The 12,289-nt window shown below is 36.2% G+C and overlaps 1 protein-coding gene across 1 annotated transcript in view; it reads right to left on the bottom strand.

Annotated features, from left to right (window-relative positions):
- Positions 1 to 9,772: 9,772 nt before the first annotated feature.
- LOC145993862 (isocitrate dehydrogenase [NADP], mitochondrial-like) overlaps positions 9,773 to 12,289 on the bottom strand; it is a 67,138-nt gene continuing 64,621 nt past the window's right edge. The window contains exon 10 of the mRNA XM_083129724.1: positions 9,773 to 11,343. Within this exon, the coding sequence (XP_082985850.1) occupies positions 11,166 to 11,343 (178 nt within the window). The 3' untranslated portion in view covers positions 9,773 to 11,165. The remainder of the gene's footprint in view (positions 11,344 to 12,289) is intronic.

Genomic DNA, 12,289 nt, shown 5'->3' with positions numbered 1-12,289 from the left:
GTCTAAGACAATAGTAATACACAAGAATTGAATTCCCCCTCAATTTAATGCTCAATCCCCCTCTAACTAAAATACCTACCATAATCTGAGACCTAGAGTTGGATACTATCCCCCCCCCAGAACCCACATGTCAATTAATGCCTAATAAGCTAGAGTTGGATATTTCTCTCCCCCCCCCTTTCGATAATACCCTTAAACACTTTACTTTCTTCATCTAATCGATTAAATATGGTGCATTTAAGGTGTAAAATATTTACATATATTTAGAAAAATATATAAATGTTGAATTTTATATTATTATAAGAGAAAAAATCCCCCCCCAAAAAATCTCAATGGCGCATCTTGTGCCACATCATCCCCCTGTGGATGATGGAGAAAAGAAGAGCCGTACCGCCTCAATGTCTGCTGAAATCAGCATCACCATTAGTTAACATGGCCATGTGCAAACTATATCCACATCATCTTTATATTTTTAAAAGTAAAAAACAAAATCCAGTTCTCGTAAAATTCTGCACTAAGACCAACATGGTTATTAGAAAACTTGCCCTCTGAGGAAAAGGTTCTGCCCAGTGGTTTTTTTATTGGGTGATGGATGGCCAGTGCAGCAATTCTCATAGCAGCTGTTTTCTGGTTTTCAAGACAGGAGTCTACTACTATTTTTCAAATAGCTCCCTAATTGTCCTCACAATGCTGGGTGGGAACAAAAATTTGGATCAATGCTTGGAATTGAAAGCAGGACTGCTTGCACCAAAGGGAAGACTACTAGCCATTGAGCTATGCTGAAGGCTGTACCACAATAATAATTTGTATTGCATAATTGTTGCCCGTTATATATGTGTGTGTAAACACACACACGGTTTCACTGTGAACCACAAACAAAATTTGACATTGTGTAGACAAAGGACATTTTTCTTTGTAACTTTTTGCTAGTTTCGGAACACATTTTCTCCTGTGTGTCTGCAACCACACAATATAGTATATGCATTGATATTAGGGATAGCCAAACGGATCCGGATCCGGGTCCGAAAGTTTCAGATCTGGATCCGGATCCGAGAGTTTGGTATGTCAATCCCATTATAATATTACCAAACCTTAAAAGGTATTATGATCTTCGATTACAAAGAAATTTTTCATTAGTTAGTCCTTGAAGATTTTTTTCAAGTGTTGTTCCTAAAATACTTTGCTACGCATCGGCTAACACACTCGTGCACAAAAATAACCTTACTTGTTTAACATAAAATGTCAGAGGTGATTTTGTAAATTCCATTGAAATGAATATGTATTCATTCGAATGTATTGGAAATGGACACACACACAAATGTGAGACATTCCATTCCAGGATGAAACCTTTAACACATTTAACAAGATAAAAATGTTATACAAAAATTATACAATTGTTCTACTGTTACAGTTTTACAAATTAAAATAAAACATTATAGTATATGCAGTGTTATATAATTACAAAGTGTAAGACTAACAAGTGAGGTTATCTAAGTGTCCCCCTCCGATTTCCATGAAACTTGACAGGTGTATAGAGGGGCCCAAAGGAAGAAATACGTGTTTTTTTGTTTCAGCTAAAAAAAAGTTTTAGGGGGCAAAACCCGCCTCAAATGTCAAGATGAGGACAAATTGACGTGGGGATCTGATCCCTGTGTCCCCCTCCGATTTCCATGAAATTCGGCAGGTGAGTAATTTCTTGTTTCTCTGTTAAAATTTGTTCTTTTGTGGGTTAGTCGAGTCTTAACTTCCTTTCCGATAGCTTTGCGAGTAGCCTTCGCGAGTAGCTGTATTTATGTTTGTGTATGTTCGTGAAATTGTGAATGTAATATTGTGTATAGTGAAGTGAAGTGTAAGTTGTATTTTAACAAAATGATAAGAGCATTCACAATTTTTTTTTAAAGAAATATATTGTAACTCAATTAATGAGTTTGCCATGTCACGCAAATGTGTGAATAACCCGAACTTGTTTTGTTATGTTTGAGGGGAATTTACTTTGAAGTCACAGAGAAATACTATCACTCCTATAGTGAAAAAAGCATATGAGTTTTATTTTGGAGTAAAGTAGACGAGGGGAAAAAGCTGGGCACCAGGTAAAATTTGTTGTAATTGTTCGCGAACTTTACGTGGTTGGCTTAATGGCACTCACACCCTTCGGAAACTCTGTAATATGGACAGAACAGAAAGATCATACTACGGATTGTTACTTCTGTTTAACAAACATAGTGGGATATAGTTCTAAATCAAAACATTCTATATTTTATCCTCATGTTCCTTCAGCTAAGAAACCTATGAGTCATGATTTTATACCAATTCCTAAGCCTCCTAAAGAATGGACAGTGGATGAAACAGAACCAAGCAGTGCTTCATCAGATGACGAACCTGGACCCTCATATTCAAACACCGATCCAAATTTTCCTGATCCAAATATACCTCACTTTATTTTCCAATCCGAACTAAATGATCTAGTCAGAGACCTCAATATTTCTAAAGTTCAAGCTGAATTATTAGGTTCTCGTTTCCGAGGGTGAAATTTATTACAAGATGGTGTTAAGCTGTCATATCGGAAACGCCAACAGTCACTGACACATTTTTTTTCTGTTAGTAATGAGTTAACTTACTGCAATGATGTAGAAGGCCTTCTGCAAGAACTTCGAGTCCCAACCCAAACGAGTGGAGACTATTCTTAGATTCATCTAAGAATAGTTTAAAAGTAGTATTGTTGCATAATGGGAATATATACCCATCAGTACCCCTTGCCTATTCTTCCACCATGAAGGAAACATATGAAAATATGGATACAATATTAAAAGTGATAAATTATGAAAAAGATGGTTGGCAGATATGTGGAGACCTCAAAATGATTGGTATACTGTTAGGCATGCAGTCTGGGTTTACAAAATGTTGCTTTCTTTGCTAATGGGACAGCTGGGTAAAAGATAAACATTACAACATTGTGGATTGGCCCATACGAAAAAACTGAATTCCTGGAGAGAAGTGTGTTAGGAATCACCCTCTACTTGAGAAAGACAAGATTTTTTTACCACCGTTACATATAAAGTTAGGCCTGATGAAAAATTTTCTTAAGGCTTTGGATAAACATGGTGAGGGTTTTGGGTACTTGATAAAAACATTTCCTTAACTCAGTGATAGTAAGTTAAAAGATGGCATATTTATTGGGCCGCAAATCCGTGAGAATATTCATGATGACAACTTTGTGGAATTGCTAACGGAAAAAGAGAAAAGTTTTCAGACAAGTAGGCTGTAATTTTCTTGGAAATGTGAAAGCTGACAACTACAAGGAACTTGTTGAAGTGTTATCAGCGCATGGGGTGCAATATGTCCTTGAAAATTCACTTTTTACATTCGCATTTGGACTTTTTCCCCCCTAACTTGGGCGTGGTTAGGATATTTCTGTCATGGAGAAACGATATGCAGGAAAATCGGTACAGAACATGTTAGCAGACTACTGTTGGAACCTCAAGGAAGATGTTTCTGTTGGCAGTTACAGACGGTAGAGTTCAAGAAAGAAATTTTGAAAATGTGAGTAAAAATGTGTCTTTTTCCTTTTTTTGCATGAAATTTCTTCATTGAACAGTCAAAATCAGTCCTATACACAGTGGCGTCTCGTGGCCTCAAATTTGGCCGGGGCTTATTTTTTAAAAGAATTTAAAATATAATGACAATTCACATGAATTACAAAAAATAGGTATTTTTCTTCTTCTAGACTACAAAACTGGACTTATTTTTTTAAAAAAGTATTTAAAAGGTAATAACAATTCATATGAATTACAAAAAAACAGGTATTTATCTTCCTCTAAACTACAAAATTGGACTTATTTTTTAAAGAATTTAAAATATAATGACCATTCACATGAATTACAAAAGAAACAGGTATTGCTGTGAAAGATACCTTTCTACGAACGTTGGTTCTCATTTAAACAAGAACTGTGCTCTCCTGTTCTTCTGCTCAGCAAATTTTGTAATTATTTCTTCATTGAAGCCCTCTATGTTTGCAATGTATTCTTTCTCTATTGTAACCACTGCCAAGGCATTAAGTCTGTCTTGTCCCATTGCATTTCTTAAGCAGGTTTTAATACGCTTCAATGTGCTGAAACATCGTTCAGATTCAGCTGTTGCCACTGGAGTTGTTAAAACTATGTTTGTCATTTTTACTGTTTCCGAAAAGGTATCCTCTAAATCATTTTCAATGAAAAACGAATGCAATGTACCGATAGAGTTTATGTTTTTAAACTCTTCACTACAATAAAGAACACGAAGTTCACTCTTTAGTTTTCCCTCTTTTATGAAGGGATAATATTTGGCACAATTCTTACACGAATCATCGAGAAAATCAGACTTCCTCCAGTCATTGAAATTTGCAGGGTCAACTAAATTGAAATACTCCAAATGTTCAGTTGCCCCAAATCTCTCTTTGGCTTGATGAATAATTATATCGCAGCACTCAATAGTGCATGCTGTTTTGTTAACACTGCTTTTTCTTTTCTTCGAGATGTTACACAGAACAGAACTATCATCTGAAGAGTTAGCCAGTTCATTCCTAATATTACTGATGTCAGCAACAAATTTGCGAAGATGTTCTTTTACATGTACCATTGTTGTAATTTTCTTCTGCAAAATATTGTAAAATATTTTGACGAAGGGCATTATCCTGTTAAAGACACCCAAGGAAAAAATGAATTACTCGTCTTCAAGGAAATGTATTAGTCCAGTTGCTTCCCTAATTGACACAGAATCCCATGAGCCATCTTGCTGAATAATTTCCAAACACACTATCAGGGCTTCCTGGCACTGGAAAACAGACGACACTACCCTACTCTGGATATTCCATCTTGTTTGGCATGTTCGCGGTAACCGTCGATGACATACCTCCTGCAGTAAATCTGTTCTCTTACTAGATGAAGAGAAGAACGAAGAAAATGCAGATAAATTGGCAAAGAAAATTCTGATAGCTGTTGGTAGAGCATACTTGTTGTATTATGAGATTGAGTTGGTGTGCATAACAATGCACAAAATAAGCACACGGATAAACATCTCTTACAAGTTTCTGGACTCCAAGCCATACCCCTCGGAATGCAGATCCACCATCATACGTTTGAGAAACTAATTTATCTTTTAGTTTGTACTGCTCTAATGCATGTAATATACATTGAAATATCCCTGATGCAGATCTGTCAGTCAGTTGCACGAAACCATGAAAATGCTCTACTACTTGCGAGCACTGAACAAAACGAATCACAATAACCAATTGTGTCTTATTGGAAATGTCGCTGGTTTCATCAGCTTGTACAGACACAAACATAGCTTTGTTTACATCCTGCTGGAGGGCCTCACTGTAAACCTGGTACATATAGTCTAACAACTCATTTTCTATCACGGCTGATGTGTATTTATTTACTTTGGATTCCTCTAAATGTTCATGCAAACTGTTATCTACATTAGCAATCTCATTTACTAAATCTAGGAAGATGCCTCTGTTTAAAGATTGTTCTTTTTCGTTATGTCCTCGTACAGCAAGTTCATGTCGACCACAGAATTTTAAGCAATCGATAATTCTATTTAATATATTCCTATTTTTCTGGACTAATTCATTGTGCCTTGTAATTGACAGTCTATATCCTTCATCGATTTGTGTTCGAACATCAACCTTTCCAAAAAAAACTCAATTTTAACGAGTTTCCAATGTGCGAAGAACTAGTTTCATGTGACTTAATTCTTTCAGAAAGATGTTTGAGATCACTTATACCATGAAGCATCACCACCAAACAAAAGAGAGTTTTCTTGATCTTGCTAGCTGTCAACCACGGTTTTCTGTTGTACCAGTCTGGATTGAAAGAGCATGATTGTGATTTGTGTTTTTGTATTAATGTAACACTCAGATGGTCAGGACCTAATTGTTTAACAACAAGTTTTTCTTGGTCACTCAATGTCTGAAATGGTGTTGCCAACAAGAAATCCACTTTGTTCATAGCAAATAAAAGCCACCACAATGCTACACTACAACACGCGGGATCAAACGAACGCGACGCCATGGAACTAGCCCCAAATCAAAATCCAAACCCATTGCACTCCCCCCCCCCCCCCCTTCGCTCTCTGCTAGCACGTGACCTTCACTGTAGCGTAGACCACACCTTCCTCTGCGCTGAGCCCCGAGACCGATAACTGACATCAATGCCGCTAGGAGCTTTGTCGTATCCATTGCAGCAGACGAACTTACGTGGGTAAAAATCTCATTTTAAAAGATTGTGTGATAGGTATGTATTATGGTGATTGAAAATGACGTCAATACATCAGTTTTTCTTTAGGGGCTAAGACCCGGAAGCCCCAAGGGACGAGACGCTACTGCCTATACATATTTTTTTATATTTCATAGTTATTCACTTCAATATTTAAATCTTATTTCATGAGCAAACAAAAATAATTTCAAATTTCGATGTATTATTATAAAGGGAATTAAATTTTTATTAAAAACAAAAAATGAAAATTCAGGGAAAACTATAGGTGATACAGCATTTCTACTTTCAGATTTGGATTCAGCAGAGTTGAATTATAAATAATCAATGATTTCTTAATGAATTTTTAAATGTAAATTTCAAAACTTGTAATCATATTAATCAATGCACCTCTTACTACATGATTTAAGTGGTCCTTCTCAGAGGAGACAATTTTTATCAAAATTTCAGGTTTAGTCAAACTATATTTATTATTTATGTTAGAGTGGACAGTCAAACTCTTTGAAATTATAGGGACCAGTATCAAATATTTTACAGACATTATGAAAAAATAATTTCTCTCGTGAGTCTGTTGTGCTGGTTGTAATGAAAGTACTCTCTCAACATTTGAATTATGACCTGTAATGGCAAACAAATATTCAGCACTTACCGTAATTTAAAATGGTTCCAGAAGTTTCATCTTGGGTAGTTTTTAGTTCAATAACAGCGTGTCTACAAAAATAACAAATCCAGAAATCTTGACTTTTTCTGGACTTTTCTAGACCGTTTTCCACTTTTTCTTAACGTTTATTTATTCGACCCCTACTTAGATAAAGTTGGAAATTAGTAATTAAGAAAATAAATATTTTTTTAATGAAAACCCCTACCAAAGGGCCAGTTAAGATGAAAACTGAAGCTGAATTTAAGAAGAGAATTAGATCTGCTTTCTTGTGTTAATGCACCCTGAACTGTGTTTGACAGACAAGCGAGGCTTTGGCGTCTGGACTCGCAGCCAGTATAATCTTATGTGGAGCTTGTGTCGGTTGTCCCTATATATATGTGACTGTCCCTTCATCCATCTTATCTTACCACCATTCATCCTCATCTTCGCGATTAACCAAAGGAACAGAAAAATGTGAAGTAAAATATACTAAATCAACCAATCGATAGCAAAAATTCTTGACCACAAGAATAATTTATTGCCTTTTAATTGACTTCTTGTTGATGTCTTTACTTTTTCTTGACTACCATGACTTTCTTGACTGGCAGACACTCTGAATATCTTTGTTCTCTATACCCCTGCTTTACAATCAAATTATATTGAATATTGAATAACAACACCTTGTTCCATCAGTATAAACTCTAAGGCAAGAAATTCTGCTCAGGCATTGAACAGCGACGTTATCAGAATGTGGTCCCAAAACTTATTAATTGCTTCCGTTTTCCCGTTTGTTTAATAACAGGACAACCTTTTTATTTTTGGGCAATGACTGAATCGAAATAAATTTCACTATTGAGTTTGGAAGCACAGTCCATAGACTTGTAACTTGCATGATTTTTTTCTGTTACATATTTTCCTAATTAATATTATGTGATGCTCAAAATGTAGGACATTTATAATATTTTTCAAATTCCTCCCGGACGCCGGACATAAGGCTAAAATGTAGGACATGTCCGGGAAAAACCGGACGTCTGGTAACCCTAGGCAAGTGCCTTCCAAATAAGATGACAAAGTATTACAAAAAGTTATGACAGAGTTGTCCAAACAAAAATAAATCGAGGAACTAAAGATAGAAACCTGCAATAATAACCTTTTCCAGACTGCATCTGCTAGAGAAAAAAAAAAAAAAAAAAAAAGGTGTTCAGGATAGGACATTTTTTTTAAAACTTACACGGCAAGAAAATTTAAAATCTGTTGAGGGCAGCCCATGTAGTAGTACGAAGCAGGCTGTTTACCAGTGAAAGCAAATGTATGTATCCTCTCAACTAATACAAACGCCTCACCAAGAACAGATCCATGCTGTTGGTACATGGCACTTCTCTGCCTAACGTGAATGTCTGCATTTAATAAATAACCAGAAAAGTAGTCCAAAAAATCTACGACCAAGATTGTTATATGTGTTACTTTGTGAAGGCACCTGTAAGCTGTTCATAGCTGGGGTTGGCACTCCTGTTTCGCGCATGGGATACTGGGAAACAGTTATACAAGATTGCGGCACCCTTACAGTAGTGTTCCAAGCTGGAGCAGCGAAGTGTCATGAGATTTTTGTTGAATGAAAGTGTGAAACCGATAGAAATTCATCGCTGCACGACAGTTCAGTACAGTGACAACTTTGAGTCGATCACAAGTGTATGAATGGGCTGAGAAGTTCAAACAAGGCATAACCAGTAATAATTCTTGTGTTGAAGATTCTCCGCATCCAGGTCGCTCTGTCACTGCAGTCACGGAAAAAAACATTACTCAAGTGTAGGACTTGATACGGGAGAACAGGCGTATTACTGTCAGTGAAATTGCTTCCCAGATGGAAGCATAATGTAAACAGTACCAACTACTCCAACCTTTTGCGTGAAAAACAAACCACCCATTCTGCAAAGACGACGTAGTCTGGTGTCCACTGGTGTTCTTTTGCTCCATGACAATGCGAGACCACACACTGCCAGTGTCACATTGTCTAACGTATATGACCAGGACCTAAAGTTTGAGTGCTTACTCCACCCTCCATATTTGCCCGATCTCGCACCTTCAGATTTCCACACCTTTGGCCCACTGAAAGATGAAGTGGATCGAGATTCCAGAATGACGACAAAGTGGTGCACGAGTGGTTGCGCACTCGTCCAAAGTAATGGTTTTCCTGTGGAATCAGTGCCCTTATCAAGCGCTGGCATAGGTGCATTGAACTAGGCGGGGGTTATGTTGAAACATAGTACTGTAGTTCTTTTGGTGCTTGTAATAAATATTTCCAGTTATATTTTGAATGAGCCTTGTACACGCAGATTTGTTGTGTCGAAGGATTTATATTCGCTTCTGTGTAATTTGCTAAGGTGGAAAGTGTAATTACTGTTGTCGTTACCATTCTTTGCGCTAATGTTAAAACAAAAATACTTTAAAATAAATCTATGTCCTTGAATTGAGGGGTTGTGCAGGCAAGCACCATAGTTCCAGCTGCTCAACACACCACGTTCGACTGGCATAAGAATGAAATGAAGGCACTTTATAATGGGAGAAAATGTAAAATCAAAGAATAATAATCGGGCTTTCACTTCAATTGCCAAGATTTTCTTGTATATTAGTGGAGTCAGTCTAGATTGCTGGGGTGGGAAGAGTGACTTACATCACTATTAGTAACTTTTTTTTTAAAAAAAAAAATACCCTCTGCCTAGAAAGAAAATGAGTGGAGAGGCAGGAGACTGCAGATCCAGTTCAGATTAGCCTTTCTGTACATTAAAGTGGACTTAAAACTAGAACTCAATTCCAGCGTTATCAGTGCCTGTCATAATGAAGAAGTGTGTTAAAAAGGTAAGAGCAAATTATAAGTAACAAAAATGCTTCAATTCCTTTATTTATCATTCATTTCTTGGACATGCTTCCCTGCATTAAGTTATCAACTGTCATATAAAATAGATTTGAATGTATATAATAACTTAATATCTACAAGATGAAGTCATTATGCATGAATCTTTAATGTCAAGCATTACGACTGTAATATCCTATGTAAATGATTAATAGTGGTGTTGAACTTCAACACTACAATACAGATGTACAAAGGAAGAATTAGCTTAATAAATACAATTCCAGTAAAAATAAATTACAGGTATTATGCACAAAAGTATCACAAACTTCAAGATCATAGCAATACACAGCCATTACCTTATATTCGATGTGTAATTCTTGAAACTGGAAATTTCAAAACAACATGTGCTGTCACTATTATAAATTTTCCAAGAGAAAGCATTGCATATTCATTGCAGTAATGAGCTTTTTTTATACTAATGTAAGAATAAGTTGTATTTTTCTATGTTGAAATATTAATTGTAAAGCCAAATACTTGTACTTTATTAATATGTAGGAACTCCATAATAGTACTGTATAATTCACATACATGGTTTTAAAGTTATTTGTTAGGGAGTAATGGCATTAATAACAAAGTTTTAACAAAGAAAAGGAATTTAGTTGTAATGTAAATGACAACTGTCAACAATATACACAGTTCTTCGAGTTTTGCTAATTTTCAAATCTACCTTGAACCATCAGAGAACATCAGGCATGTAAGCAAGATATTTCTGCACTTGAAACAAGGATCAAATTTTCATGTACGTTTCAACCTTGTTTATTTGCAATGATGTCCTTCTAATAAACATTTACTTTTCTGACTAAAAATTAGAAAACTTCAGAAAGATTATGGCATTGCGACAGGTGTTAACATGTAGCAGCATGAAATACAATTCTTTGATTACTATAATTTAGTTGTATCAATAATCAGATTCTAGCATTTGAAAACTTGAAATGGAATAACAAGAATGTATTTCCAAATGGTTATGTGCACACACAAATATGATCTCTGAACACTGTACAGGAGTATCCATCCATACATGCAAATATGTATAAAAGTTTTAAAAATATTATTTTTCTTACACGTATAATATCACTTAAAATCAAATCCACTCTATTTTGAGCACAACGGTTGTATCCAGAAGCATATGACTGTACAAGCAATTTCTGCTGCATGAAATATCACAGGATGTGTCTTGATATTTAGCAAAACCCTGAAAAGGTTTGCTTCTGATAGGGAAGTTAGGAAAAATTCTTCCAATATACATTTATATTATAGAAAAGTCAAAAGAGCTGGCAAACTGACAGGATATCCGATACATGTAACGTATCCAATGTTAATGGCAATCACTTTTGAGGGAGGCTGTCTTCGGACCCAGGGAACTTTATTTCTGAGATAGCTTTCTGTCCAACTCTTCACTTATGGCTTGCAGGAAGTCCAAAGTGTGCAAGTACATTCCTTCCTTAATATTCTTCAGCCCGTGAATGCAGCCAGCAAGGTCTTTTGTCATCTTTCCTGAGTCAACAGTGTCAACGCAAGCCTGCTCTAAAAGATGTGTGAACCTGCAAAATTGCATATTATTAATATCCATGCATAAACAATTCTACACAAATTTCAATTTGTAACAATATGCCCTTCTTCATTGAGCACTAAAGTAAGGATATACCGAGTGTCCCAGAAGTCTTTCCCTGATTATAAACTTTATTCATATCCACTATATGCAATGTCGAGATGTGAAAGTGGTGCCAAAATGTTGGAAAACTAACCAAGTTTATTTGTTGCAGGTTTCAGTAATGTGGCTGTAGTGTAGCAGTGTCAGTGCCAAGGAATCCGGAATTAATGCGCTTGACATCGGGTGGCATCTTTCCATACAATGTTTCTTGGACTTGACAGGACTTGGGAATGAAGATAAATTCCATTTTTTAAATACCAACTTATTGATGGCAGATATTCTAGACGAAAGAATTCTGTACATTTGAAAGTTCCTCCGCACTGTTTTTGGTGACCGGGTCTCGTGATACCAGAGGACATGCTGAGCTTATTCCTGATTTGTGAACATTTCCGGTTTTCTGAGCACTGATACTGCCTGCAACACTACAGCCACGTTACTCAAACCTGCAACAAAAAAACTTGGTTAGTTTTCCAACATTTTGGCACCACTTTCACATCTGTACCTTGCATATAGTGGATATGAATAAAGTTTGTAATCAGGGAAAGACTTGTGGGACACCCGGTACTTTTTGTGGTTGCTGTCAATTTAATCACTCAATGTTTCAACATATACAAGGTGTGTCAATAAAGTAAGGAAACTGTTTCAACATGTCTCTGTATATAGGTTCAAACTACAAATAAACTTTATCTCCTCCAAAATGGTTCCCTTGGGAGGCCACACACCGCCAGAAATATTGATCACACTCTTCGTAGCAGCGCTGGAAGTCTGTAACTGGAATCTGCTTTAGATGATCAGTTACAGCTTTATCAATGTTACCCACTGTCCCAAAATGGTGC

This window comes from Lepisma saccharinum, chromosome 10 (assembly GCF_977018435.1).
Source record: "Lepisma saccharinum chromosome 10, izLepSacc3.1, whole genome shotgun sequence".
Lineage (NCBI taxonomy): Eukaryota > Metazoa > Arthropoda > Insecta > Zygentoma > Lepismatidae > Lepisma > Lepisma saccharinum.
This window is presented reverse-complemented; position numbering and strand designations above follow the sequence as displayed.